The sequence below is a fragment of the Ranitomeya imitator genome, chromosome 2 (genome assembly GCF_032444005.1).
Source record: "Ranitomeya imitator isolate aRanImi1 chromosome 2, aRanImi1.pri, whole genome shotgun sequence".
Classification (NCBI taxonomy): Eukaryota; Metazoa; Chordata; class Amphibia; order Anura; family Dendrobatidae; genus Ranitomeya; species Ranitomeya imitator.
Genome location: NC_091283.1, coordinates 193,093,760 through 193,121,433, shown reverse-complemented (window position 1 = coordinate 193,121,433; position 27,674 = coordinate 193,093,760). Strand labels below are relative to the sequence as shown.

General features: G+C 48.0%; 1 protein-coding gene across 3 annotated transcripts in view; it reads right to left on the bottom strand.

Moving 5' to 3' along the window:
* Positions 1 to 27,674, bottom strand: part of L1CAM (L1 cell adhesion molecule) — a 239,759-nt gene that overhangs the window by 32,125 nt on the left and 179,960 nt on the right. For all 3 annotated transcript variants that reach the window (XM_069748430.1, XM_069748432.1, XM_069748431.1), the window contains 11 exons: positions 8,387 to 8,509; positions 7,548 to 7,718; positions 6,991 to 7,102; positions 5,851 to 6,035; positions 4,037 to 4,168; positions 3,589 to 3,732; positions 3,155 to 3,266; positions 2,409 to 2,575; positions 973 to 1,132; positions 486 to 610; positions 88 to 189 (listed from right to left, as the gene is read on the bottom strand). In XM_069748430.1, the coding sequence (XP_069604531.1) occupies positions 88 to 189; positions 486 to 610; positions 973 to 1,132; positions 2,409 to 2,575; positions 3,155 to 3,266; positions 3,589 to 3,732; positions 4,037 to 4,168; positions 5,851 to 6,035; positions 6,991 to 7,102; positions 7,548 to 7,718; positions 8,387 to 8,509 (1,533 nt within the window). The remainder of the gene's footprint in view (positions 1 to 87; positions 190 to 485; positions 611 to 972; positions 1,133 to 2,408; positions 2,576 to 3,154; positions 3,267 to 3,588; positions 3,733 to 4,036; positions 4,169 to 5,850; positions 6,036 to 6,990; positions 7,103 to 7,547; positions 7,719 to 8,386; positions 8,510 to 27,674) is intronic.

Here is a 27,674-nt window from a genome sequence, read left to right as displayed (position 1 = left end):
TAACTACAATAAGAACGAGTCTGTAAATCAAGAGAATAAATAATAAACGGGTGAACTTGAAAGCAAGTTCTACTGGAGAATTTTTACCATCAATGGGGCTATTATTGTCTTCTCCTGGGGTCCAGGTGAGGACGACACTTGTGTCCTGACGATCTGAAAGCTCCAAGTCATAGGCAGGTTCTGGAAGATCTGGGAAAAATAATTGAAAAATATAAATATTTTATTTTTGTACGTTCAATTTTTTATATTTTAATTAAAGTACAAAAATAGTGGTAATATATAATAGTTTCAAAACCTTGAAAAAAGCATCACATCTGGAAGTGTCATTAGGCTAAAAGGTGGGCACCACCTTCTCAGCGGCGCTATCTGCTCTGATTGAGCTCGTATGGCGACACATTTTCCAAGTGCGGAACAGGTATTCCCACCAGAAAGCATTTCTTACATGACAAGTTGGATTTCATCTTAAATCCCTTCTATATACTGACCAATCATCACAAGAACCGCAGTTTTCTCTACCGCGTCCAGTTCACTACGAGCCACACAGGTGTACACCCCCTGGTCATCTTCTTGTACGTTTGCTATACTCAGAGAATAGTCCTCAATATAATACCTGTAAAGACAAAATAAAATTAATTGTTAACCTGTTAGGAGAACAAGCTCTAAAAATCATGTTTTTTCTACACTTAGAGGAGTCCAGTGGGCGGTCCTATTAACAGGATTTCTTGTATGACCGCTCACTGGACTCCTAACCATTGAAAGAGCAGGGATTAAATGAAATAAAATACAACTTATCCAAAATCTTCTCCCATGAGCCATATTATCAGTGTGCTGATAACACTGCTTGTAAAATGGGACAGGTTCCCTTTAATGTTCTATTCTCACCCAAAATAGTGATTACTGTACAAGAGTTGGCAAATATAATATCACAATAGCGATAAAAACCTGACCCCCCCACATCAGAGTCCCTCTTACTTGTCATCTGCAGCATCTTCTATAATGTCCATGCCATCCTTCTTCCATTCCACGCCTTTATTCTCCATCCTGGGGTCAAATACAGGAATACACTCAAAAGTGGCTTTTCCGCCCTTTCTCACCCGCTGGGTCTCCGGAGGAGTGATTATCTGAGTGGCATCTGTAGAATGAGACAATCATAATGTAATCTGGTAAAATTTGGGATATGGGGGCTCTAGAACTTCTAATTTAATGTTTTTTTGGAGCCCAATAAAGGTGGAGGAGTTCCCCCAAAAAATGTGTCCTCCTCTTGAGCAAGGGTAAGTACACAAAAAGTATTTTTGCTGAGCTTCTGAACCAGAAATTGAGCAGAAACTCCAAGTTTTTGTGTTTTGAAATTTAAAGGAGGATTTAGAGAGTTTCTGCTCCAAAAACTCCTTTAAAAACTCTGTCAATTTACGCTTACGTTTCTGCTTTAAAAAAATTCCTTGAAAATCTCCTTAGTTCCTAGGCTGAGTTTTTGGAGCAGAAACATTCCAAATCCTTCTACAAAACTCAAAACTGGTTTCCACTCCATAGCTATGTGCAAATAGAGCTTTTCTAGGGGTATTTGGAGTAGAAACTTTCCAAATCTTCCTGAAAAACTTAAAACTTTTCAAAACCTTGCAGGTTCTGCCGAGTTTTTCCTCCGAAAACTCTGCAATAAGACCTTCTGCGGCCTGCTGCTTTCCTTCCTATACTCTGAGCCACTTATTTTTAATTCCGTGGCAAGCTTCATCTTCTGGCCTATTCACTGTAGGCCAGGACTTCGGGTTGCGACTAGGCCTCAGAGGTTGTGATGTCAGAGATGGGCAACACATAGTGACTTTTGAGGCCTGGTTGCAGCCAGAAATCCCAGCCTAGAGTAAACAGGTCAAAGAAGCTTGTTGCTCACCCTATGTTCCTCAGAGGCTCTTCTTTCTGCCGTCCTAGTTTCGGCCTGTTCACTCTAGCTAGACACTTCTGACTATAACCACGCCTCAGAAGTCACTGCGTGTCACACGTCCTTGACGTAATGGTGACCCTCGTGGCCTTGACGCAAAAACAAGTCTAAGCTAGAGTGAACAGGCAGGGAGAAGCAGGTAGTGATGAGAGAAAGAAGAGGCGGCTTTGAGGACCAGACGGCAACCGGTGAGCAGAAGACCGAACAGATGTGCGGTGAGATGAGTACAAGTTTCTTTTTTGCTTTTTTACATCTTCCGTTTATTATTCTTTGTGGTCTGGGGCGACCGTAGAGCATAATCTAAGACATCCAATTTGCAGACAATATTATTATATCAGCCCATCTCTACTGGCGATGTCTCGTTCTTCAGACACCCTTGGAAGAAAATGATGGCTGACATAAGAACACTTTGTGTATACATGACTCTCAGATCCGACCATGGGCTGCAGAGAACTTTCTAACCATAAGAACTTACTTCTGACATCTAAATACGCAGAGATGGTCATGTTGCCCTGGCTATTGGAGGCCGTGCAGTAGTAGAGTCCTTCGTCTTCACTGGTCACGTCTGAAATTTCCATGCTGCCATTCGTGAGGATGTTGAAACTATCCCTCATCACCACTGACCTCATATCTCTGTCGTACCTGCAAATAGGTGAGCCCATAACTATAATGTCAATTTAAGGCTAAGTCCCTATTTACAACCATTTTGATTATCCCGATGAAATTATACAAATGACCTTTGCTTTAAAAATAAAATCCTACAATCTTTGAGTTTACGGCTGTCATGCAAACGCTTTTTTTTTCATTTTCCTTTTTAACGCACAATTAGAAAAAATAAAATTATTGCAAATATTTAGATGTCTCGGAAAGATGATGGGATTGGTTAGGAAATAGTTGACAGACCTTAAAATCTAATTATCCTACCTTTGTTTTTATAGTGATACCCTGTATACAAACATTCTTTCTAGGTGAATGGGCAAAGCTACTATCACACGTCCAATATTGAATGTCAGAGTGTAGATAGTAAAGTCCAGTCCGGCCACGGTTCTCCTGACCCAAACTTCTAGGCATATATGAAGCTGTTGATCTCAGGTCAGGAGACAATGTCAAGTCTGGACGTCGTGGGCTGTGCTCGGACTGTGAATGTTGGACTTGGCCCAACGGTTGGAAGAAGCTAAACTGTAGTTTAGTGGCTGTAGCTGTTTACAAACACATACGTACCAGTGAGTGACTGGAGTAGGAGAACCAAAAAATTTGCAATGTAGGAAAACATTAGTATTCTCCACGGACGAGTAATTCATTCTATCTGGAGTCAGGATAACTGGGGCCAGTTCTGTAGGAAGAAAAGTATGACCATTAAAGATACACATAGCATAGCACCATAACACCACAAGCCATGGGAAAACCCAGTTATGTGGAAAAAGTCCCTACCGAAACCCCCAAAAACATTGCTACATCCTTGGAGCCACCATACCTATGCGCTAGATAAGGAGTAAAGAAGGTAAGGAATTAGAAACGTCATCTATGAAAGTCCCTTCCCCACCATGTTTCTGAATAAGGCAATTTGTCACCTATCCAAAGCCTGGACCGCCATCTGAGAACCGGGCTCACTAGTGCCATATCTGAATATGTGGTCCTGACTCCAGAAGACTTACCGACGACATAGATATAAGCGTTCTCTAGTATGTGTCCATGTTTATTCCTCGCCTCGCACTGGACCACAGCGGTGTCACTTGTCTTCAGGTTCTGTAATATTAAATTTCCACCTTCCATTTTACGATTTGGACCCAAATCTGCGGCTGTAAAAAGGAAAGAAATTTTTCAATGAAAACGCAAGAAATCAATACATTTCTTGTGACTTTATACATGGGCATTCAAAAATGCCTCTTTCAGTCTACTTTTCTGGTTTTCCATCCTGGTCCATACTAGTCAACTGGTCTACCATCACACCTACCTCCACCAAAACGCGTGGAAGATCCAAAAGTCTCTGGTGGATGAGAGATCAATAAGTATTTCCTAAGTCCGATCACCATCTAACATCTATGGTGTGTACCGCCAACATTTGCCAAACTACAAGAAGGTAGACGGCAGCCTTCTACATACCCGTTAGGGGTTCTCCATTTATTTTCCAGCTGACTTTAGGCTTGGGTTTTCCTTCAACCTCACAGGTAAATTTAACGTGCTCTCCTGGACCTCGGATTTCATCTTTCGGCCTGTTGATCCAGAACGGAGCAGCTAAAAAGGACAATTGGATAATTATTAAACTTGAAACTGCTAGGGTGTAAACGGCTTATACCCAATGACTAGATAACTAGTAGCAAATGATACAACATACTACTACACATCAATAATCAAAGGTGACACGATCTCAGGAAATTGCTCCAATCTAGGGTCGTGGCAGGTCCACATTTAGTTTGTGCACAACATAGGTCTTCCTGGCTCATTTTGGCAGGACATCCCCCATCATTGGCTATTGAAATGATCAAGCCAGCCCCCGTCTCACACAGTTGGCGACACGGGAAATGCTCTACTGTGCCAAGCACAATCCAGAGGTGGACCTAAATTAATAGATGGAGTCCCAAGTCATGATCACCTGTTATCCATAATTGACTGCTGCTATGAAGAGAGTCTCGCACTAAAGAGGACTCAGCATGTCCAACAATCCATTCCTTTTAAAGGGAACCTGTCAGCAGCATGATGTAGAGACCGAGACCCTGAGTCCAGCGATGTGTCACTTAGTTTACTTGGTGCAGCATTTGTGATAGAATCCCTGTTTTCTCTGCAGAGCTCGGAATGCTGAGCATTGTATAACCCCACCCACACTATTAATTGTCAGCATTATGTGTACACTGTAAATGGGCTGAAAGCTGCCAATCAGTGATGGGGGCGGGGTCGGATCAGGAGGCACCAGACACCTAGTGTCACAGGTGTGTCAGAGGCTGCAGACAGTCACACTGCATCTGGCTGCAGAATGTCTCTGCGTTTGGCTTTGCAGACGCCTTCCCAATCCTTCTGACTATTGGACCCAGTGGCAACCTTCCCCCAGCTCTAATTGACACAAATGGCCTGGGTGTTATAGACTTCCTGTCTACTTCTGGGAATTGCGGGTGATATTTCCATTTTCCCTTATTGAGGCTTGGAGCTATAGCAGTTGGCTATCTTCCTCTTTGGTGTTGCTGGATGATGTCTGTGTTATCTCTCTGAGTCTACTGAAGATAAGTGTTCCCCTTGTTTGTCTACCCCAGCTGTCTTTAGTGGTAGTGGGGACTGACTACTGCCCACCCTGTCTTTCTCTAAGTAGGGCTTATTGCCAGGGTCAGGCAGGGATTATTAGGTGTTTCCCAACTCCGGTCCTCAAGAGCCACCAACAGGTCATGTTTTCAGAATTTCCTTAGCATTGCACAGGTGATTTAATTCCTGCCTGTGCAGGTGATGCAATTATTACCTGTGCAATACGAAGGAAATCCTGAAAAGATGACCTGTTGGTGGCTCTTGAGGACCGAGTTGGGCAACACTGGATTAGGTACAGAACCTATATAGGGAGGTTTAGGACAGACAGGGTGACTTTAGATCTGCCTATGGGTCCCCACTTCCCTCTTCCCTAGTGTTGGGCTCTCTTCCACTCATCCCTTCGTGTTGCACTTAGTCTTCCCACACTGTGCGTCACACCTAGTCCTGTAGTGATATTCTCCTGCTGATAAAACACTGATTTTATTAAAACTGCACAACAAGGCCTAGTAAGTGACACATTGCTGGAATCAGGGTCTCTGCCTTTACATAATGCTAATGTCAGATTACATAGCAAAAACCTCCTGTCTGATTCTCTCTAATGGGCAATGTGTAATACTTCATTTGACCTGTGGAGGAGCTGTAGGGAAAACAAATGACTTTATAACTAAATGAGTGACCGTACTCACACTCCACTCGGACAATGTATTTATGTCTCACTTCGCCTTCCGTGTTATTGGAAATGCATTCATATTCTCCATCATCCTCTTCTAGGACGCTTTCAATATAAAGAGTCTTCTTAAAGTCGTCGACACGGAAACGTTCTAGACCCGTATTTCCAGTATTAGCTATCCATCTATTTTCTGGTGTTGGGCTGTTCAAAGTGAGCAATATGAAGTCAAGAAATACAGATCAAACGATTACGATCATAAGATAGCACACCCAAACCTAATCTTGTCAAAACAAAAAAAAAATAGATATATATCTTTTCTTCCTAGGAACAGTGCCACTCTGGTCCATTGGTTGTGTTTGGAATTGTTGTACGTCCCATTTTGAGAAATATTATTTTAATTAAAAACCCACAAAAATGGAGGGTATAGAAAAACAAAACAAAATAGGGGCCTTGGCTAAACATTGCCAATATGGCACATCATAATATGGACTAAGACCATGAAAGGAAGTAGAAGAACACCACGAAAAAGGTCTTGGATGGGAATCTGCTAAACCTTTTGTGATCTGGTTTGTTGGATTGTCCTGGAATTGATGGCAAGTAAGTTATCGTAAGGATACCATACACACAGATAAGCGATCCCCCCCGTGCACAAAACTGCTCAGCTCGGCCGAGTACTCATGTTTTCTACGAGAGAGACTCCTCTAGCATTGGCTTATGTCCTGGAGAGTAAACAGTTCCTTCTCTCTCCCGACACCATCTGTTGGAGCCAGAGATGGGGGACCCAATACACATAAGACTATTGACCAATTCCTCTGATAATGGAGGGTTCAGCTAACATTTATGGGGCCCCATTAGCAGATAATGGAGGCTAAAAGTAGCCGGAAGGCCACAAGGTGTTCTTGTTCTCAAAGAAATTGGTCAAAGGATCAACAAGTACCAGACAGTGCTGATACCAGTATGGGATGGAGACACCATCTACCAATTTCTTTTTTTGCTCTTGCCATAAGAGCCCACTCTCCTCTATATCGGCCCTTGGTAGTAGGGACATCTTGGAAGAAACCATTGTGTCTCCATTGGAGTTTCCTTTCTATGATTGCAAGGTAATAAAATAACAAATAAAGTCGCAATATACGAAGGAACAAATCAGCAAACTCACAGTCCTTCAGAGATGCACTCAAGCTGTAGAGGATCGCCTCGTAAGGCCAAGTGATGACTTATGCTACCTGATGGCATCATCATTCTGGGCTTCCGGAACTTCACAGAATTAGCTGCCGGAAGAAAATATTAAATTAATTATTTCAGGTACAACATACAGAGAACAATTCTTCCCGACCTCCTACTGATCAGACAGATCATTGGATCAAAATCATTTTTACTAATTCCAAGTTCCTTCAAGATCTACTCAAAAGCCTAAAAAGTGAACGACGGGTCGCTTACATAGAATTTATATACTTAAATGCCATATTGGTAAGTGATGGCATATTGGCTACAATGTGCAGATTTTTTGGGGTGACCTCTAGGATACCCAATGATTTTGAGAAGGGGATGCAGCCACCCAACCTGTATGGAGCTGTGTCACTGTCCCATTTAATCTGTGCAGAGAAAGCTTAAAAGAAGATGTGGGGATTGAGGGGGGTCCCAACTGTTGGTCCTCATTGATCACAAATTTATGACAAATCCCAAATGGGGAAAATCCATTAAGGGGAATCTTACAGCGAGAGACTTTGAGTTCGATGGGTTCCTTTTGCATAATGGTTCGGGTTCCGACAAACTGGACATGGCACATGTAGTCCGGATGCTGATCTGTTTCCTTCACGTTGGAGATGTAGAGGTTTCCATTCATGCCCATAGAGACACGACTATCCTGAATTATATGTAACAGAGCTGAGGCGAAAGAAAGGAACACGAGACAGAAATACATTTATGAGACGAGGGGAATTGGGCAATGTACAGTTTTAGTCTCAGTGTGTAGTACAATTTTTTTCCAGACTGTTGCAAAGAGTAGGGAGTGATATAAGATGACAAAATAGGCAATGCTTACGTCTGGTCAATACTAAAGACCATGCTGTTTTATCGGCATAAATAATGAGGACGGCGATGAGTAGGGATGCCATCATACTTTATCTAAGTGCAGGCTTACTTCTTGAAACCCCACCACTCCGATGCCGTTGGTCCTTGCTGACATTGGACCTAATGACAACCTATCCATCATTCACGTGACCACTGCAGCCAATGACTGGACTCAGCATTGATGTTTGCATGAATCACAGCAGCAGCCTTAACAAAGTTGAAAGGGATGCCATTTGGGACTACCGGCGGTGACCAGGGCTGTGGACAGGGCAAGACAAACTTCCAACTTCTCAATCTCCCTGCCCCAATTTATTATATATTTTAGAAGTCAGAGTCGGTTCATTTTATACCGACTCCACCAAAATGGTCACCAACTCCACGACTCCAAATCTGACTCCACAGTCCTGCCGGTGACCACCAGAGTGGAAGTGCAGCAGTGATAAGGGGTTCAAGTAGTATGCTAATGGTTGATTATCGCTCACCTCTGTTCATCCAGAAGATCCGTGGAGGTACAGCACTCTTGGGGGGATTGCATGGCAGCTCAACTGAGTCTCCTTCTTCGGCTTCTACAGGCTGTATGTTATCTTTCTGCCATTTAGGGGTAGCTGGGGATGAGAGCATTGTATAATTATTTGGTGGAGGTGGAAAACCATCACTTTAGGTGCAATCTGATTTGAGCATCATAGTAATTATAGAAGGTAGCAGACACATGGGCAATGCATGTTTATCATCTTGGAAAATGAGGAGAAGACATCGTCACACAAGTGTTCAAATCTACTACCCCTTGTGGTTTAGTGACCAATGGTACAGCCAGGGGGTGCTGTGTGTGCGCTGCAAGATGCACTTGGAGGCATAATTCTGATGAGACAAAGTCCGGCAGTGGTGTGAATGGCCAATATGTGTCGCAGAGGGAGTCTGCGTGGTAAGTCTGATGCAATATTGTTGTTCTGGGACCTGTAGACCCTCAAGAGTGTGTTTATGTATGGTGTAGTTGTAAGGGAGACTTATTAGGCTAGTTGTGTGAGATGGGCGGGACAAACTAGCCACACATCCACACACTCCCATCCAGGGGAGTGGTTAAGGGTATATAATGTGACCAGGGTGTGGGTTACATGTTCATGTTTTGGTCTTGGAGTGTGGACCTGAATGGTCTATGCCGGAAGCTCCTGGAAGCCTGTGTTGGAAGTCCTGGAGAATAGGATTCCTGAAGAGCACATGGCAGGGCTCTGGACCTAGCACATGCCAGTGTGTGGAACGGATGGAGATCCGTGTTGTACTGACCGGGGTCAGAGTGAGAAACGTCTGAAGGATACCTCTGTGGAGGAGAGGTATCTGAGAAACCTGTGCGGCACAAACAGGTAACGGAAAGGGATCCGTGTTATGCTAACCGGGGTTAGAAGAGATCGACATTGTGTATGGGGCACTTCTGAGGCCAAGAGGTGTCCAGGAACCTGTGAAGGTCGCCAGCAGGTAACGGACGAGGTTCGTGTCTTATGCTGACCGGGGTCAGAGACAAACTGTGGTGAAGTTGAATATGTCCAGATGGTGTTCAAGCTGTTGCCAAGTTCCTGAGGACGTGCTTTATGTCGTGTGAAATAAACCTAAAAGACTGTTTTATAAGAAATCCGTGCCTGAGTGCGTTAATCCCGTGTCAAGCGAGTGTCCCCCAACACACGTAATAGGCGCTATGCTACACCCTCTAACAGGTCACCAATACTGTACCTGCTGCTTCCCCAGGTGTCCTCATTACTGTACCCGCTGCTATCCCAGGTGCCCTCATTACTGTACCCGCTGCTTCCCCAGGTGCCCTCATTACTGTACCCGCTGCTTCCCCAGGTGCCCTCATTACTGTACCTGCTGCTTCCCCAGGTGTCCTCATTACTGTACCTGCTGCTGCCCCAGGTGCCCTCATTACTGTGCCTGCTGCTACCCCAGGTGCCCTCATTACTGTACCTGCTGCTACTCCAGGTGCCCTCATTACTGTACCTGCTGCTGCCCCAGGTGCCCTCATTACTGTACCCGCTGCTTCCCCAGGTGCCCTCATTACTGTACCTGCTGCTGCCCCAGGTGCCCTCATTACTGTGCCTGCTGCTACCCCAGGTGCCCTCATTAATGTACCTGCTGCTGCCCCAGGTGCCCTCATTACTGTGCCTGCTACAACCCCAGGTGCCCTCATTACTGTACCTGCTGCTGCCCCAGGTGCCCTCATTACTGTACCTGCTGCTACCCCAGGTGTCCTCATTACTGTACCTGCTGCTACTCCAGGTGCCCTCATCACTGTACCTGCTGCTTCCCCAGGTGCCCTCATTACTGTACCTGCTGCTACCCCTGGTGCCCTCATTACTGTACCTGCTGCTAGTCCAGGTGCCCTCATCACTGTACCTGCTGCTACCCCAGGTGCCCTCATTACTGTACCTGCTGCTACCCCAGGTGCCCTCATTACTGTACCTGCTGCTGCCCCAGGTGCCCTCATTACTGTGCCTGCTGCTACCCCAGGTGCCCTCATTAATGTACCTGCTGCTGCCCCAGGTGCCCTCATTACTGTGCCTGCTACAACCCCAGGTGCCCTCATTACTGTACCTGCTGCTGCCCCAGGTGCCCTCATTACTGTACCTGCTGCTACCCCAGGTGTCCTCATTACTGTACCTGCTGCTACTCCAGGTGCCCTCATCACTGTACCTGCTGCTTCCCCAGGTGCCCTCATTACTGTACCTGCTGCTACCCCTGGTGCCCTCATTACTGTACCTGCTGCTAGTCCAGGTGCCCTCATCACTGTACCTGCTGCTACCCCAGGTGCCCTCATTACTGTACCTGCTGCTACCCCAGGTGCCCTCATTACTGTACCTGCTGCTTCCCCAGGTGCCCTCATCACTGTACCTGCTGCTTCCCCAGGTGCCCTCATTACTGTACCTGCTGCTACCCCAGGTGCCCTCATTACTGTGCCTGCTGCTACTCCAGGTTCCCTCATTACTGTGCCTGCTGCTACCCCAGGTGCCCTCATTACGGTACCTGCTGCTAGTCCAGGTGCCCTCATTACTGTACCTGCTGCTACTCCAGGTGCCCTCATTACTGTACCTGCTGCTACCCCATGTGCCCTCATTACTGTACCTGCTGCTACCCCAGGTGCCCTCATTACTGTACCTGCTGCTACCCCAGGTGCCCTCATTACTGTACCCGCTGCTTCCCCAGGTGCCCTCATTACTGTACCTGCTGCTGCCCCAGGTGCCCTCATTACTGTGCCTGCTGCTACCCCAGGTGCCCTCATTAATGTATCTGCTGCTGCCCCAGGTGCCCTCATTACTGTGCCTGCTGCAACCCCAGGTGCCCTCATTACTGTACCCGCTGCTTCCCCAGGTGCCCTCATTACTGTACCTGCTGCTTCCCCAGGTGCCCTCATTACTGTACCTGCTGCTACCCCAGGTGCCCTCATTAATGTACCTGCTGCTGCCCCATGTGCCCTCATTACTGTGCCTGCTGCAACCCCAGGTGCCCTCATTACTGTACCCGCTGCTTCCCCAGGTGCCCTCATTACTGTACCTGCTGCTGCCCCAGGTGCCCTCATTACTGTGCCTGCTGCTACCCCAGGTGCCCTCATTACTGTACCTGCTGCTACTCCAGGTGCCCTCATTACTGTACCTGCTGCTACCCCAGGTGCCCTCATTACTGTACCTGCTGCTGCCCCAGGTGCCCTCATTACTGTACCCGCTGCTTCCCCAGGTGCCCTCATTACTGTACCTGCTGCTGCCCCAGGTGCCCTCATTACTGTGCCTGCTGCTACCCCAGGTGCCCTCATTAATGTACCTGCTGCTGCCCCAGGTGCCCTCATTACTGTGCCTGTTGCAACCACAGGTGCCCTCATTACTGTACCTGCTGCTTCCCCAGGTGCCCTCATTACTGTACCTGCTGCTAGTCCAGGTGCCCTCATCACTGTACCTGCTGCTACCCCAGGTGCCCTCATTACTGTACCTGCTGCTACCCCAGGTGCCCTCATTACTGTACCTGCTGCTTCCCCAGGTGCCCTCATTACTGTGCCTGCTGCTACTCCAGGTTCCCTCATTACTGTACCTGCTGCTACCCCAGGTGCCCTCATTGCTGTACCTGCTGCTACCCCAGGTGCCCTCATCACTGTACCTGCTGCTACCCCAGGTGCCCTCATTACTGTACCTGCTGCATCCCCAGGTGCCCTCATTACTGTGCCTGCTGCTACTCCAGGTTCCCTCATTACTGTACCTGCTGCTAGTCCAGGTGCCCTCATTACTGTACCTGCTGCTGCCCCAGGTGCCCTCATTACTGTACCTGCTGCTACCCCAGGTGCCCTCATTACTGTTCCTGCTGCTACCCCAGGTGCCCTCATTACTGTACCTGCTGCTGCCCCAGGTGCCCTCATTACTGTACCTGCTGCTACCCCAGGTGCTCTCATTACTGTACCTGCTGCTGCCCAAGGTGCTCTCATTACTGTACCTGCTGCTACCCCAGGTGCCCTCATTACTGTACCCGCTGCTTCCCCAGGTGCCCTCATTACTGTACCTGCTGCTAAACCAGGTGACCTCATTACTGTGCCTGCTGCTACCCCAGGTGCCCTCATTACTGTACCTGCTGCTACCCCTGGTGCCCTCATTACTGTACCTGCTGCTACCCCAGGTGCCCTCATTACTGTACCTGCTGCTACCCCTGGTGCCCTCATTACTGTGCATGCTGCTACCCCAGGTGCCCTCATTAATGTACCTGCTGCTGCCCCAGGTGCCCTCATTACTGTACCTGCTGCTACCCCTGGTGCCCTCATTACTGTGCCTGCTGCTACCCCAGGTGCCCTCATTAATGTACCTGCTGCTACCCCTGGTGCCCTCATTACTGTGCCTGCTGCTACCCCAGGTGCCCTCATTAATGTACCTGCTGCTGCCCCAGGTGCCCTCATTACTGTACCTGCTGCTACCCCAGGTGCCCTCATTACTGTACCTGCTGCTACCCCAGGTGCCCTCATTACTGTACCTGCTGCTACCCCAGGTGCCCTCATTACTGTACCTGCTGCTACCCCAGGTGCCCTCATTACTGTACCTGCTGCTACCCCTGGTGCCCTCATTACTGTGCCTGCTGCTACCCCAGGTGCCCTCATTAATGTACCTGCTGCTGCCCCAGGTGCCCTCATTACTGTACCTGCTGTTACACCAGGTGCCCTCATTACTGTACCTGCTGCTGCCCCAGGTGCCCTCATTACTGTACCTGCTGCTACCCCAGGTGCCCTCATTACTGTACCTGCTGCTGCCCCAGGTGCCCTCATTACTGTACCTGCTGCTATCCCAGGTGCCCTCATTACTGTACCCGCTGCTTCCCCAGGTGCCCTCATTACTGTACCCGCTGCTTCCCCAGGTGCCCCCATTACTGTACCTGCTGCTTCCCCACGTGTCCTCATTACTGTACCTGCTGCTGCCCCAGGTGCCCTCATTACTGTGCCTGCTGCTACCCCAGGTGCCCTCATTACTGTACCTGCTGCTACTCCAGGTGCCCTCATTACTGTACCTGCTGCTGCCCCAGGTGCCCACATTACTGTACTCGCTGCTTCCCCAGGTGCCCTCATTACTGTGCCTGCTGCAACCCCAGGTGCCCTCATTACTGTACCTGCTGCTGCCCCTGGTGCCCTCATTACTGTATCTGCTGCTACCCCAGGTGTCCTCATTACTGTACCTGCTGCTACTCCAGGTGCCCTCATCAATGTACCTGCTGCTTCCCCAGGTGCCCTCATTACTTTACCTGCTGCTACCCCTGGTGCCCTCATTACTGTACCTGCTGCTAGTCCAGGTGCCCTCATCACTGTACCTGCTGCTACCCCAGGTGCCCTCATTACTGTACCTGCTGCTACACCAGGTGCCCTCATCACTGTACCTGCTGCTTCCCCAGGTGCCCTCATTACTGTACCTGCTGCTACCCCAGGTGCCCTCATTACTGTGCCTGCTGCTACTCCAGGTTCCCTCATTACTGTGCCTGCTGCTACCCCAGGTGCCCTCATTACTGTACCTGCTGCTACCCCAGGTGTCCTCATTACTGTACCTGATGCTAGTCCAGGTGCCCTCATTACTGTACCTGATGCTAGTCCAGGTGCCCTCACTACTGTACCTGCTGCTACCCCTGGTGTCCTCATTACTGTACCTGCTGCTAATCCTGGTGCCCTCATCACTGTACCTGCTGCTACCCCAGGTGCCCTCATTACTGTACCTGTTGCTACCCCAGGTGCCCTCATTACTGTACCTGCTGCTACCCCAGGTGCCCTCATTACTGTACCTGCTGCTAATCCAGGTGCCCTCATTACTGTACCTGCTGCTACCCCAGGTTTCCTCATTACTGTACCTGTTGCTACCCCAGGTGCCCTCATTACTGTACCTGCTGCTACCCCAGGTGCCCTCATTACTGTACCTGCTGCTAATCCAGGTGCCCTCATTACTGTACCTGCTGCTACCCCAGGTGCCCTCATTACTGTACCTGCTGCTACCCCAGGTGCCCTCATTACTGTACCTGCTGCTAAACCAGGTGCCCTCATTACTGTACCTGCTGCTACCCCTGGTGCCCTCATTACTGTGCCTGCTGCTACCCCAGGTGCCCTCATTACTGTACCTGCTGCTACCCCTGGTGCCCTCATTACTGTACCTGCTGCTACCCCAGGTGCCCTCATTACTGTACCTGCTGCTACCCCTGGTGCCCTCATTACTGTGCATGCTGCTACCCCAGGTGCCCTCATTAATGTACCTGCTGCTGCCCCAGGTGCCCTCATTACTGTACCTGCTGTTACCCCAGGTGCCCTCATTACTGTACCTGCTGCTACCCCTGGTGCCCTCATTACTGTGCCTGCTGGTACCCCAGGTGCCCTCATTAATGTACCTGATGCTGCCCCAGGTGCCCTCATTACTGTACCTGCTGCTACCCCACGTGCCCTCATTACTGTACCTGCTGCTACCCCAGGTGACCTCATTACTGTACCTGCTGCTACCCCTGGTGCCATTACTGTACCTGCTGCTACCCCAGGTGCCCTCATTACTGTACCTGCTGCTACCCCTGGTGCCCTCATTACTGTGCCTGCTGCTACCCCAGGTGCCCTCATTAATGTACCTGCTGCTGCCCCAGGTGCCCTCATTACTGTACCTGCTGTTACCCCAGGTGCCCTCATTACTGTATCTGCTGCTGCCCCAGGTGCCCTCATTACTGTACCTGCTGCTACCCCAGGTACCCTCATTACTGTACCTGCTGCTGCCCCAGGTGCCCTCATTACTGTACCCGCTGCTTCCCCAGGTGCCCTCATTACTGTACCTGCTGCTTCCCCACGTGTCCTCATTACTGTACCTGCTGCTGCCCCAGGTGCCCTCATTACTGTGCCTGCTGCTACCCCAGGTGCCCTCATTACTGTACCTGCTGCTACTCCAGGTGCCCTCATTACTGTACCTGCTGCTACCCCAGGTGCCCTCATTACTGTACCTGCTGCTGCCCCAGGTGCCCACATTACTGTACCCGCTGCTTCCCCAGGTGCCCTCATTACTGTACCCGCTGCTTCCCCAGGTGCCCTCATCAATGTACCTGCTGCTTCCCCACGTGTCCTCATTACTGTACCCGCTGCTTCCCCAGGTGCCCTCATTACTGTAACTGCTGCTGCCCCTGGTGCCCTCATTACTGTACCTGCTGCTACCCCAGGTGTCCTCATTACTGTACCTGCTGCTACTCCAGGTGCCCTCATCACTGTACCTGCTGCTTCCCCAGGTGCCCTCATTACTGTACCTGCTGCTACCCCTGGTGCCCTCATTACTGTACCTGCTGCTAGTCCAGGTGCCCTCATCACTGTACCTGCTGCTACCCCAGGTGCCCTCATTACTGTACCTGCTGCTACCCCAGGTGCCCTCATTACTGTACCTGCTGCTTCCCCAGGTGCCCTCATCACTGTACCTGCTGCTTCCCCAGGTGCCCTCATTACTGTACCTGCTGCTACCCCAGGTGTCCTCATTACTGTACCTGATGCTAGTTCAGGTGCCCTCATTACTGTACCTGATGCTAGTCCAGGTGCCCTCATTACTGTACCTGCTGCTACCCCTGGTGTCCTCATTACTGTATCTGCTGCTGCCCCAGGTGCCCTCAGTACTGTACCTGCTGCTACTCCTGGTGCCCTCATTACTGTACCTGCTGCTACCCCAGGTGCCCTCATTACTGTACCTGCTGCTAATCCTGGTGCCCTCATCACTGTACCTGCTGCTACCCCAGGTGTCCTCATTACTGTACCTGCTGCTACCCCAGGTGCCCTCATTACTGTACCTGATGCTAGTCCAGGTGCCCTCATTACTGTATCTGCTGCTACCCCAGGTGCCCTCATTACTGTACCTGCTGCTACCCCAGGTGCCCTCATTACTGTACCTGCTGCTACCCCAGGTGTCCTCATTACTTCACCTGCTGCTGCCCCAGGTGCCCTCATTACTGTACCTGCTGCTACCCCAGGTGCCCTCATTACTGTACCTTCTGTTACCCCAGGTGCCCTCATTACTGTACCTGCTGCTACTCCAGGTGTCCTCATTACTGTACCTGTTGCTACCCCAGGTGCCCTCATTACTGTACCTGCGGCTACCCCAGGTGCCCTCATTACTGTACCTGCTGCTACCCCAGGTGCCCTCATTACTGTACCTGCTGCTACCCCAGGTGCCCTCATTACTGTACCTGATGCTAGTCCAGGTGCCCTCATTACTGTACCTGCTGCTACCCCAGGTGCCCTCATTACTGTACCTGCTGCTACCCCAGGTGCCCTCATTACTGTACCTGCTGCTTCCCCAGGTGCCCTCATTACTGTACCTGCTGCTACCCCAGGTGCCCTCATTACTGTACCTGCTGCTACTCCTGGTGCCCTCATTACTGTACCTGCTGCTACCCCAGGTGCCCTCATCACTGTACATGCTGCTACCCCAGCTGTCCTCATTACTGTACCTGATGCTAGTCCAGGTGCCCTCATTACTGTACCTGCTGCTACCCCAGGTGCCCTCATTACTGTACCTGCTGCTACCCCTGGTGTCCTCATTACTGTACCTACTGCTACTCCAGGTGCCCTCATTACTGTACCTGCTGCTACTCCTGGTGCCCACATTACTGTACCTGCGGCTACCCCAGGTGCCCTCATTACTGTACCTGCTGCTACCCCAGGTGCCCTCATTACTGTACCTGCTGCTACCCCAGGTGCCCTCATTACTGTACCTGCTGCTACCCCAGGTGTCCTCATTACTGTACCTGTTGCTACCCCAGGTGCCCTCATTACTGTACCTTCTGCTACCCCAGGTGCCCTCATTACTGTACCTGCTGCTACTCCAGGTGTCCTCATTACTGTACCTTCTGCTACCCCAGGTGCCCTCATTACTGTACCTGCTGCTACCCCAGGTGCCCTCATCACTGTACATGCTGCTACCCCAGCTGTCCTCATTACTGTACCTGATGCTAGTCCAGGTGCCCTCATTACTGTACCTGCTGCTACCCCAGGTGCCCTCATTACTGTACCTGCTGCTACCCCTGGTGTCCTCATTACTGTACCTGCTGCTACTCCAGGTGCCCTCATTACTGTACCTGCTGCTACTCCTGGTGCCCACATTACTGTACCTGCGGCTACCCCAGGTGCCCTCATTACTGTACCTGCTGCTACCCCAGGTGCCCTCATTACTGTACCTGCTGCTACCCCAGGTGCCCTCATTACTGTACCTGCTGCTACCCCAGGTGTCCTCATTACTGTACCTGTTGCTACCCCAGGTGCCCTCATTACTGTACCTTCTGCTACCCCAGGTGCCCTCATTACTGTACCTGTTGCTACCCCAGGTGCCCTCATTACTGTACCTTCTGCTACCCCAGGTGCCCTCATTACTGTACCTGCTGCTACTCCAGGTGCCCTCATTACTGTACCTGCTGCTACCCCATGTGCCCTCATTACTGTACCTGCTGCTACCCCAGGTGCCCTCATTACTGTACCTGCTGCTACCCCAGGTGCCCTCATTACTGTACCTGCTGCTACCCCAGGTGCCCTCATTACTGTACCTGCTGCTAGTCCAGGTGCCCTCACTACTGTACCTGCTGCTACCCCAGGTGCCCTCATTACTGTACCTGCTGCTATTCCAGGTGCCCTCATTACTGTACTTGCTGCTACCCCAGGTGCCCTCATTACTGTACCTGCTGCTATTCCAGGTGCCCTCATTACTGTACTTGCTGCTGCCCCAGGTGCTCTCATTACTGTGCCTGCTGCTATTCCAGGTGCCCTCATTACTGTACTTGCTGCTTCCCCAGGTGCCCTCATTACTGTGTCTTCTTTGTAGTTAAATGCATTCTGTACTTCTTAAATAATGGTGCACTAACTGTTCTTACTTGCAATTTAATAGTGCTAAAGCAATACTTATACCGATTCCTTGCAAATAAAATCGTCTGTCTTTCTGGCCCACAATGTAATGCCAGGGTCACACGAACAGTTCGTATATGGACTACAGTGCCATTCTCTGTTGGGTGGTCTGCTGACCCAAACTTATAGCCTTATATATGTCTATGAGACTGTACGTTCGGGTCAGGAGGCACACAATTGGCCCGGCATCGTGGTCCGTAATGGCCCATAAACAGGCTCACGTGACACAGACTTTACAGTGACACCAACAGAGTAATAGTCCTGCCTTAGTTCTCCAACACATTAATAGTGTCTTTCGTTGTGTCTCTATAGATGGACTGTGCCTTCAACAAAGTAATAGTGCCTTACCAGTAGTAATGCTCCTATACTGCCTCTACACAGTAATAGTGCCTTACCAGTAATAATGCTCCTTTACTGCCCCTACACAGTAATAGTGCCTTACCAGTAATAATGCTCCTCTACTGCCCCTACACAGTAATAGTGCCTTACCAGTAGTAATGCTCCTCTACTGCCTCTACACAGTAATAGTGCCTTACCAGTAATAATGCTCCTCTACTGCCTCTACACAGTAATAGTGCCTTACCAGTAATAATGCTCCTATACTGCCTCTACACAGTAATAGTGCCTTACCAGTAATAATGCTCCTCTACTGCCCCTACACAGTAATAGTGCCTTACCAGTAATAATGCTCCTCTACTGCTCCTACACAGTAATAGTGCCTTACCAGTAGTAATGCTCCTCTACTGCCTCTACACAGTAATAGTGCCTTACCAGTAATAATGCTCCTCTACTGCCTCTACACAGTAATAGTGCCTTACCAGTAATAATGCTCCTCTATGGCTCCTACACAGCAATAGTGCTTTACCAGTAATAATGCTCCTCTATTGCCTCTACACAGTAATAGTGCCTTACCAGTAATAATGCTCCTCTACTGCCTCTACACAGTAATAGAGCTATACCAGTAATAATGCTCCCCTACTACCCTTACACAGTAATAGTGCCTTACCAGTAATAATGCTCCTCTACTGCCCCTACACAGTAATAGTGCTTTACCAGTAATAATGCTCCTCTACTGCCCCTACACAGTAACAGTGCCTTACCAGTAATAATGCTCCTCTACTGCCCCTACACAGTAATAGTGCCTTACCAGTAATAATGCTCCTCTACTGCCTCTACACAGTAATAGTGCCTTTCCAGTAATAATGCTCCTCTACTGCCCCTACACAGTAATAGTGCCTTACCAGTAATAATGCTCCTCTACTGCCTCTACACAGTAATAGTGCCTTTCAAGTAATAATGCTCCTCTACTGCCTCTACTCAGTAACAGTGCATTACCAGTAATAATGCTCCTCTACTGCCCCTACACAATAATAGTGCCTTACCAGTAATTATGCTCCTCTACTGCCCCTACACAGTAATAGTGCCTTACCAGTAATAATGCTCCTCTACTGCCTCTACACAGTAACAGTGCCTTACCAGTAATAATGCTCCTCTACTGCCTCTACACAGTAATAGTGCCTTACCAGTAATAATGCTCCTCTACTGCCCCTACACAGTAATAGTGCCTTACCAGTAATAATGCTCCTCTACTGCCTCTACATAGTAATAGTGCCTTACCAGTAATAATGCTCCTCTACTGCCCCTACACAGTAATAGTGCCTTACCAGTAATAATGCTCCTCTACTGCCCCTACACAGTAACAGTGCCTTACCAGTAATAATGCTCCTCTACTGCCCCTACACAGTAATAGTGCCTTACCAGTAATAATGCTCCGCTACTGCCCCTACACAGTAATAGTGCCTTACCAGTATTAATGCTCCTCTACTGCCTCTACACAGTAATAGTGCCTTACCAGTAATAATGCTCCTCTACTGCCCCTACACAGTAGTAGTGACTTACCAGTAATAATGCTCCTCTACTGCCCCTACACAGTAATAGTGCCTTACCAGTAATAATGCTCCTCTACTGCCCCTACACAGTAATAGTGCCTTACCAGTAATAATGCTCCTCTACTGGTTCTACACAGTAATAGTGCCTTACCAGTAATAATGCTCCTCTACTGCCTCTACACAGTAATAGTGCCTTACCAGTAATAATGCTCCTCTACTGCCTCTACACAGTAAGGCTGGGTTCCCATTGCGTAAGGCTGGGTTCCCATTGCGTTATGGGACCGCGTTAAACGGACAGCGTTGCACGGCGAAATTAACGCCGTGCAACGCGGCCGTTAACGCGCCCATTCACGCTAATGGGAACGCGCTTCACTAGCGCGTGCCATGTTCGGCACGCGCTAGCGACGCGCCGGTGATTCCTGGCGTGCCGCGGACGCTGCTTGCAGCGTCCGAGGCGCGCCCGCGGTCCGTTCCCCGCTTTCGCAGATCGGGGATCTGCGAGAGCGGGGACGTTACCGCGACCCCGACCGCAGCCCCATAGAAAACATTGCGTTAGCGCAATCCGCTAGCGCTAGCTCTAAACGGATTGCACTAACGCAATGTGACCCTAGCCTAATAGTGCCTTACCAGTAATAATGCTCCTCTACTGCCCCTACACAGTAATAGTGCCTTACCAGTAATAATGCTCCTCTACTGGTTCTACACAGTAATAGTGCCTTACCAGTAATAATGCTCCTCTACTGCCTCTACACAGTAATAGTGCCTTACCAGTAATTATGCTCCTCTACTGCCCCTACACAGTAATAGTGCCTTACCAGTAATAATGCTCCTCTACTGCCCCTACACAGTAATAGTGCCTTACCAGTAATAATGCTCCTCTACTGCCCCTACACAGTAATAGTGCCTTACCAGTAATAATGCTCCTCTACTGCCTCTACACAGTAATAGTGCCTTACCAGTAATAATGCTCATCTACTGCCCCTACACAGTAATAGTGACTTACCAGTAATAATGCTCCTCTACTGCCCCTACACAGTAATAGTGCCTTACCAGTAATAATGCTCCTCTACTGCCTCTACACAGTAATAGTGCCTTTCCAGTAATAATGCTCCTCTACTGCCCCTACACAGTAATAGTGCCTTACCAGTTTTAATGCTCCTCTACTGCCTCTACACAGTAATAGTGCTTTTCCAGTAATAATGCTCCTCTATTGCCTCTACACAGTAACAGTGCATTACCAGTAATAATGCTCCTCTACTGCCCCTACACAATAATAGTGCCTTACCAGTAATAATGCTCCTCTACTGCCCCTACACAGTAATAGTGCCTTACCAGTAATAATGCTCCTCTACTGCCCCTACACAGTAATAGTGCCTTACCAGTAATAATGCTCCTCTACTGCCCCTACACAGTAACAGTGCCTTACCAGTAATAATGCTCATCTACTGCTTCTACACAGTAATAGTGCCTTACCAGTAATAATGCTCCTCTACTGCCCCTACACAGTAAAAGTGCCTTACTAGTAATAATGCTCCTCTACTGCCCCTACACAGTAATAGTGCCTTACCAGTAATAATGCTCCTCTACTGCCCCTACACAGTAATAGTGCCTTACCAGTAATAATGCTCCTCTACTGCCCCTACACAGTAATAGTGCCTTACCATTAATAATGCTCCTCTACTGCCCCTACACAGTAATAGTGCCTTACCAGTAATAATGCTCCTCTACTGCCCCTACACAGTAATAGTGCCTTACCAGTAATAATGCTCCTCTACTGCCCCTACACAGTAATAGTGCCTTAGCAGTAATAAGGCTCCTCTACTGCCCCTACACAGTAATAGTGCCTTACTAATAATGCTCCTCTACTGCCCCTTCACAGTAATAGTGCCTTACCAGTAATAATGCTCCTCTACTGCCCCTACACAGTAGTAGTGACTTACCAGTAATAATGCTCCTCTACTGCCCCTACACAGTAATAGTGCCTTACCAGTAATAATGCTCCTCTACTGCCCCTACACAGTAGTAGTGACTTACCAGTAATAATGCTCCTCTACTGCCCCTACACAGTAATAGTGCCTTACCAGTAATAATGCTCCTCTACTGGTTCTACACAGTAAGGCCGTCTTCACACTTGCGAGTTTTACGGACGTAAGAGCGCAGAAACTACGTCCGTAAAACTCGCAAAAAATACGGCACAATTATTCTCTATGCCCCTGCTCCTATCTGCCGTATTTTACTGATCAGTATTATACGGCTTTCTACGGCCGTACAAAATCGCAGCATGCTGCGTTTGTCACCGTACTGCGCAAGAAATACGCCAATGAAAGTCTATGGAAGCGTGAAAAATACGGATTACACACGGACAAGCAGTGTGACTTGCGAGAAATACGCAGCGCTGTTAGAGAGAAAAGCCGGTAATTCAGTGCGGTGTACAGTAAAATCACACTGACAGCTTACAGTAGAATAGGTAGAATAAATGTGTACACATAGAATAGGTATATATATATATATATGTCAGTGAGACACATATATGTATATATATTAATATTTATTCCAGCGCTATACAGCTTGAAAGCCGGTAATTGAATTACCGGCTTTTTCTTTCTCCTTCCTAAAACCCGACATGATTTGAGACATGGTTTACATACAGTAAACCATGTCTTCTCTCCATTTTTTTTGCAGATTCCACACTACTAATGTCAGTAGTGTGTATCTGCAAAATTTGGCCGTTCTAGCTCTTAAAATAAAGGGTTAAATGGCGGAAAAAATTGGCGTGGGCTCCCGCGCAATTTTCTCCGCCAGAGTAGTAAGGCCAGTGACTGAGGGCAGATATTAATAGCCTGGAGAGGGTCCATGGTTATTGGCCCCCCCTGGCTAAAAATATCTGCCCCCAGCCACCCCAGAAAAGGCACATCTGGAAGATGCGCCTATTCTGGCACTTGGCCACTCTCTTCCCATTCCCGTGTAGCGGTGGGATATGGGGTAATGAAGGGTTAATGCCACTTTGCTATTGTAAGGTGACATTAAGCCTAATTAATAATGTAGAGGCGTCAATTATGACACCTATCCATTATTAATCCAATTGAATGAAAGGGTTAAATAAAACACAAACACATTATTTAAAATTATTTTAATGAAATAAAAACAATGGTTGTTGGAGTATTTTATTCTACGCCCAATCCAGTCACTGAAGACCCTCGTTCTGTGAAAGAAAAAACATAATAAACCAACAATATACTTACCCTCCGCAGATCTGTAACGTCCAACGATGTAAATCCTTCTGAAGGGGTTAAAACATTTTGCAGCAAGGAGCTTTGCTAATGCAATGCTACTCCTCGCTGCAAAACCCCGGGGAATGAGTCTAAATATAGATCAATGAGCTATATTTAGCTTCATTTGCGGTGAGGCGCCCTCTGCTGGATGTTCATAGATCGTGGGAAATTTCCTAGAAGCTCCCAGGCTTTCTAGGAAATTTCCCACGATCTATGAACATCCAGCAGAGGGCGCCTCATCGCAAATGAAGCTAAATATAGCTCATTGATCTATATTTAGACTCATTCCCCGGGGTTTTGCAGCGAGGAGTAGCATTGCATTAGCAAAGCTCCTTGCTGCAAAATGTTTTAACCCCTTCAGAAGGATTTACATCGTTGGACGTTACAGATCTGCGGAGGGTAAGTATATTGTTGGTTTATTATGTTTTTTCTTTCACAGAACGAGGGTCTTCAGTGACTGGATTGGGCGTAGAATAAAATACTCCAACAACCATTGTTTTTATTTCATTAAAATAATTTTAAATAATGTGTTTGTGTTTTATTTAACCCTTTCATTCAATTGGATTAATAATGGATAGGTGTCATAATTGACGCCTCTCCATTATTAATTAGGCTTAATGTCACCTTACAATAGCAAGGTGGCATTAACCCTTCATTACCCCATATCCCACTGCCACACGGTAATGGGAAGTGCCAGAATAGGCGCATCTTCCAGATGTGCCTTTTCTGGGGTGGCTGGGGGCAGATATTTTTAGCCAGGGGGGGCCAATAACCATGGACCCTCTCCAGGCTATTAATATCTGCCCTCAGTCACTGGCTTTACTACTCTGGCAGAGAAAATTGCGCGGGAGCCCACGCCAATTTTTTCCGCCATTTAACCCTTTATTTTAAGAGCTAGAACGGCCAAATTTTGCAGATACACACTACTGACATTAGTAGTGTGGAATCTGCAAAAAAAATGGAGAGAAGACATGGTTTACTGTATGTAAACCATGTCTCAAATCATGTCGGGTTTTAGGAAGGAGAAAGAAAAAACCGGTAATTCAATTACCGGCTTTCAAGCTGTATAGCGCTGGAATAAATATTAATATATATACATATATGTGTCTAATGACATATATATATATATATATATATATATATATATATATATATATATATATATAGACAGTATATATATTTTTTTTTTCTTTTTGGGACACATGGATCATTTCTATAGCGGTATGTTGGTTTTGCAAGCCTGCGAGAAAACCACGCAGTACGGATGCCATACGGATTACATACGGAGGATGCCATGCGCAAAAAACGCTGACACACCCTGCCTACGGAGGAGCTACGGACCACTATTTTCGGGACATTTCAGCGTATTACGGCCGTAATATACGGACCGTATTTTCATACGCTGAGTGTGAAGCCGGCCTAATAGTGCCTTACCAGTAATAATGCTCCTCTACTGCCTCTACACAGTAATAGTGCCTTACCAGTAATAATGCTCCTCTACTGCCTCTACACAGTAAGGCTGGGTTCCCATTGCGTAAGGCTGGGTTCCCATTGCGTTATGGGACCGCGTTAAACGGACAGCGTTGCACGGCGAAATTAATGCCGTGCAACGCGGCCGTTAGCGCGCCCATTCACGCTAATGGGAACGCGCTTCACTAGCACGTGCCATGTTCGGCACGCGCTAGCGACGCGCCGGTGATTCCTGGCGTGCCGCGGACGCTGCTTGCAGCGTCCGAGGCGCGCCAGCGGTCCGTTCCCCGCTTTCGCAGATCGGGGATCTGCGAGAGCGGGGACGTTACCGCGACCCCGACCGCAGCCCCATAGAAAACATTGCATTAGCGCAATCCGCTAGCGCTAGCGCTAAACGGATTGCACTAACGCAATGTGACCCTAGCCTAATAGTGCCTTACCAGTAATAATGCTCCTCTACTGCCCCTACACAGTAATAGTGCCTTACCAGTAATAATGCTCCTCTACTGGTTCTACACAGTAATAGTGCCTTACCAGTAATAATGCTCCTCTACTGCCTCTACACAGTAATAGTGCCTTACCAGTAATAATGCTCCTCTACTGCCCCTACACAGTAATAGTGCCTTACCAGTAATAATGCTCCTCTACTGCCCCTACACAGTAATAGTGCCTTACCAGTAATAATGCTCCTCTACTGCCCCTACACAGTAATAGTGCCTTACCAGTAATAATGCTCCTCTACTGCCTCTACACAGTAATAGTGCCTTACCAGTAATAATGCTCATCTACTGCCCCTACACAGTAATAGTGACTTACCAGTAATAATGCTCCTCTACTGCCCCTACACAGTAATAGTGCCTTACCAGTAATAATGCTCCTCTACTGCCTCTACACAGTAATAGTGCCTTTCCAGTAATAATGCTCCTCTACTGCCCCTACACAGTAATAGTGCCTTACCAGTTATAATGCTCCTCTACTGCCTCTACACAGTAATAGTGCTTTTCCAGTAATAATGCTCCTCTATTGCCTCTACACAGTAACAGTGCATTACCAGTAATAATGCTCCTCTACTGCCCCTACACAATAATAGTGCCTTACCAGTAATAATGCTCCTCTACTGCCCCTACACAGTAATAGTGCCTTACCAGTAATAATGCTCCTCTACTGCCCCTACACAGTAATAGTGCCTTACCAGTAATAATGCTCCTCTACTGCCCCTACACAGTAACAGTGCCTTACCAGTAATAATGCTCATCTACTGCTTCTACACAGTAATAGTGCCTTACCAGTAATAATGCTCCTCTACTGCCCCTACACAGTAAAAGTGCCTTACTAGTAATAATGCTCCTCTACTGCCCCTACACAGTAATAGTGCCTTACCAGTAATAATGCTCCTCTACTGCCCCTACACAGTAATAGTGCCTTACCAGTAATAATGCTCCTCTACTGCCCCTACACAGTAATAGTGCCTTACCATTAATAATGCTCCTCTACTGCCCCTACACAGTAATAGTGCCTTACCATTAATAATGCTCCTCTACTGCCCCTACACAGTAATAGTGACTTACCAGTAATAATGCTCCTCTACTGCCCCTACACAGTAATAGTGCCTTAGCAGTAATAAGGCTCCTCTACTGCCCCTACACAGTAATAGTGCCTTACCAGTAATAATGCTCCTCTACTGCCCCTACACAGTAATAGTGCCTTACTAGTAATGCTCCTCTACTGCCCCTTCACAGTAATAGTGCCTTACCAGTAATAATGCTCCTCTACTGCCCCTACACAGTAATAGTGCCTTACCAGTAATAATGCTCCTCTACTGCTCCTATACAGTAATAGTGCCTTTTTCGTGGCATCAACAGAGTAAAAATAGGCTGGCATTATTGGGGCACTGCTTCACAGTGACTTTAATGACGATACCCTTCACGGAATGATATAAAGATGGCTTTCGTTGGTGCACCTAGACAGCGGAGTACCAGGGGTGCATACAATTTTTAATTCCCCACCTTACATCATCAGCAGTAGAGTTGCTGTGGCAACCGTTTCCATAGCAACAGTGCACAGCCAGTGCAGGTAGAAGCAAATGATGACTGCGCTTTTACTCATCCTGTGAAGGTCATTCATCACTTTCATAAGAATTCTTTCCCCTTTAATAATGCCAGCCTCTCATTATTGCCAGGAAATGTTAATTAAGGCTTCTTTGTATTGCAGATCTTATCATTAGCAACTAGGAATTATGCTATTTTGCTATAATTTTTGTAACCTATCAAAATAAAAATTCCAGCTCTGTGGACTGTGACGTACCGCTAACAGCAGCAAACAACTTGGACGCCATGGGGCCCATGAGTTGGGAGGGTCTGATACCAGTGCTCTGTGGGGGCCATTATACTGTTTGGAGGGCTATGTGGGGGCCATTATACTGTTTGGAGGGCTATATGGGGCCATTATACTGTTTGGAGGTCTATATGGGGCCATTGCAGTGTTTGGAGGGCTATGCGGAGTCCATTATTCTGTTTGGAGGGCTATGTGGGGGCAATTATACTGTTTGGCGAGCTATGTGGAGTCCTTTATACTGTTTGGAGGGCTATGTGGGGGCCATTATACTGTTTGGAGGGCTTTGAGGGGGCTATTATACTGCTTGGAGGGCTATGTGAGGGCCATTATACTGTTTGGAGGGTAATGAGGGGCCATTATACAGTTTGGAGGGCTATGTTGGGGTCATTATACTGTTTGAAGGATTATGTGGGGG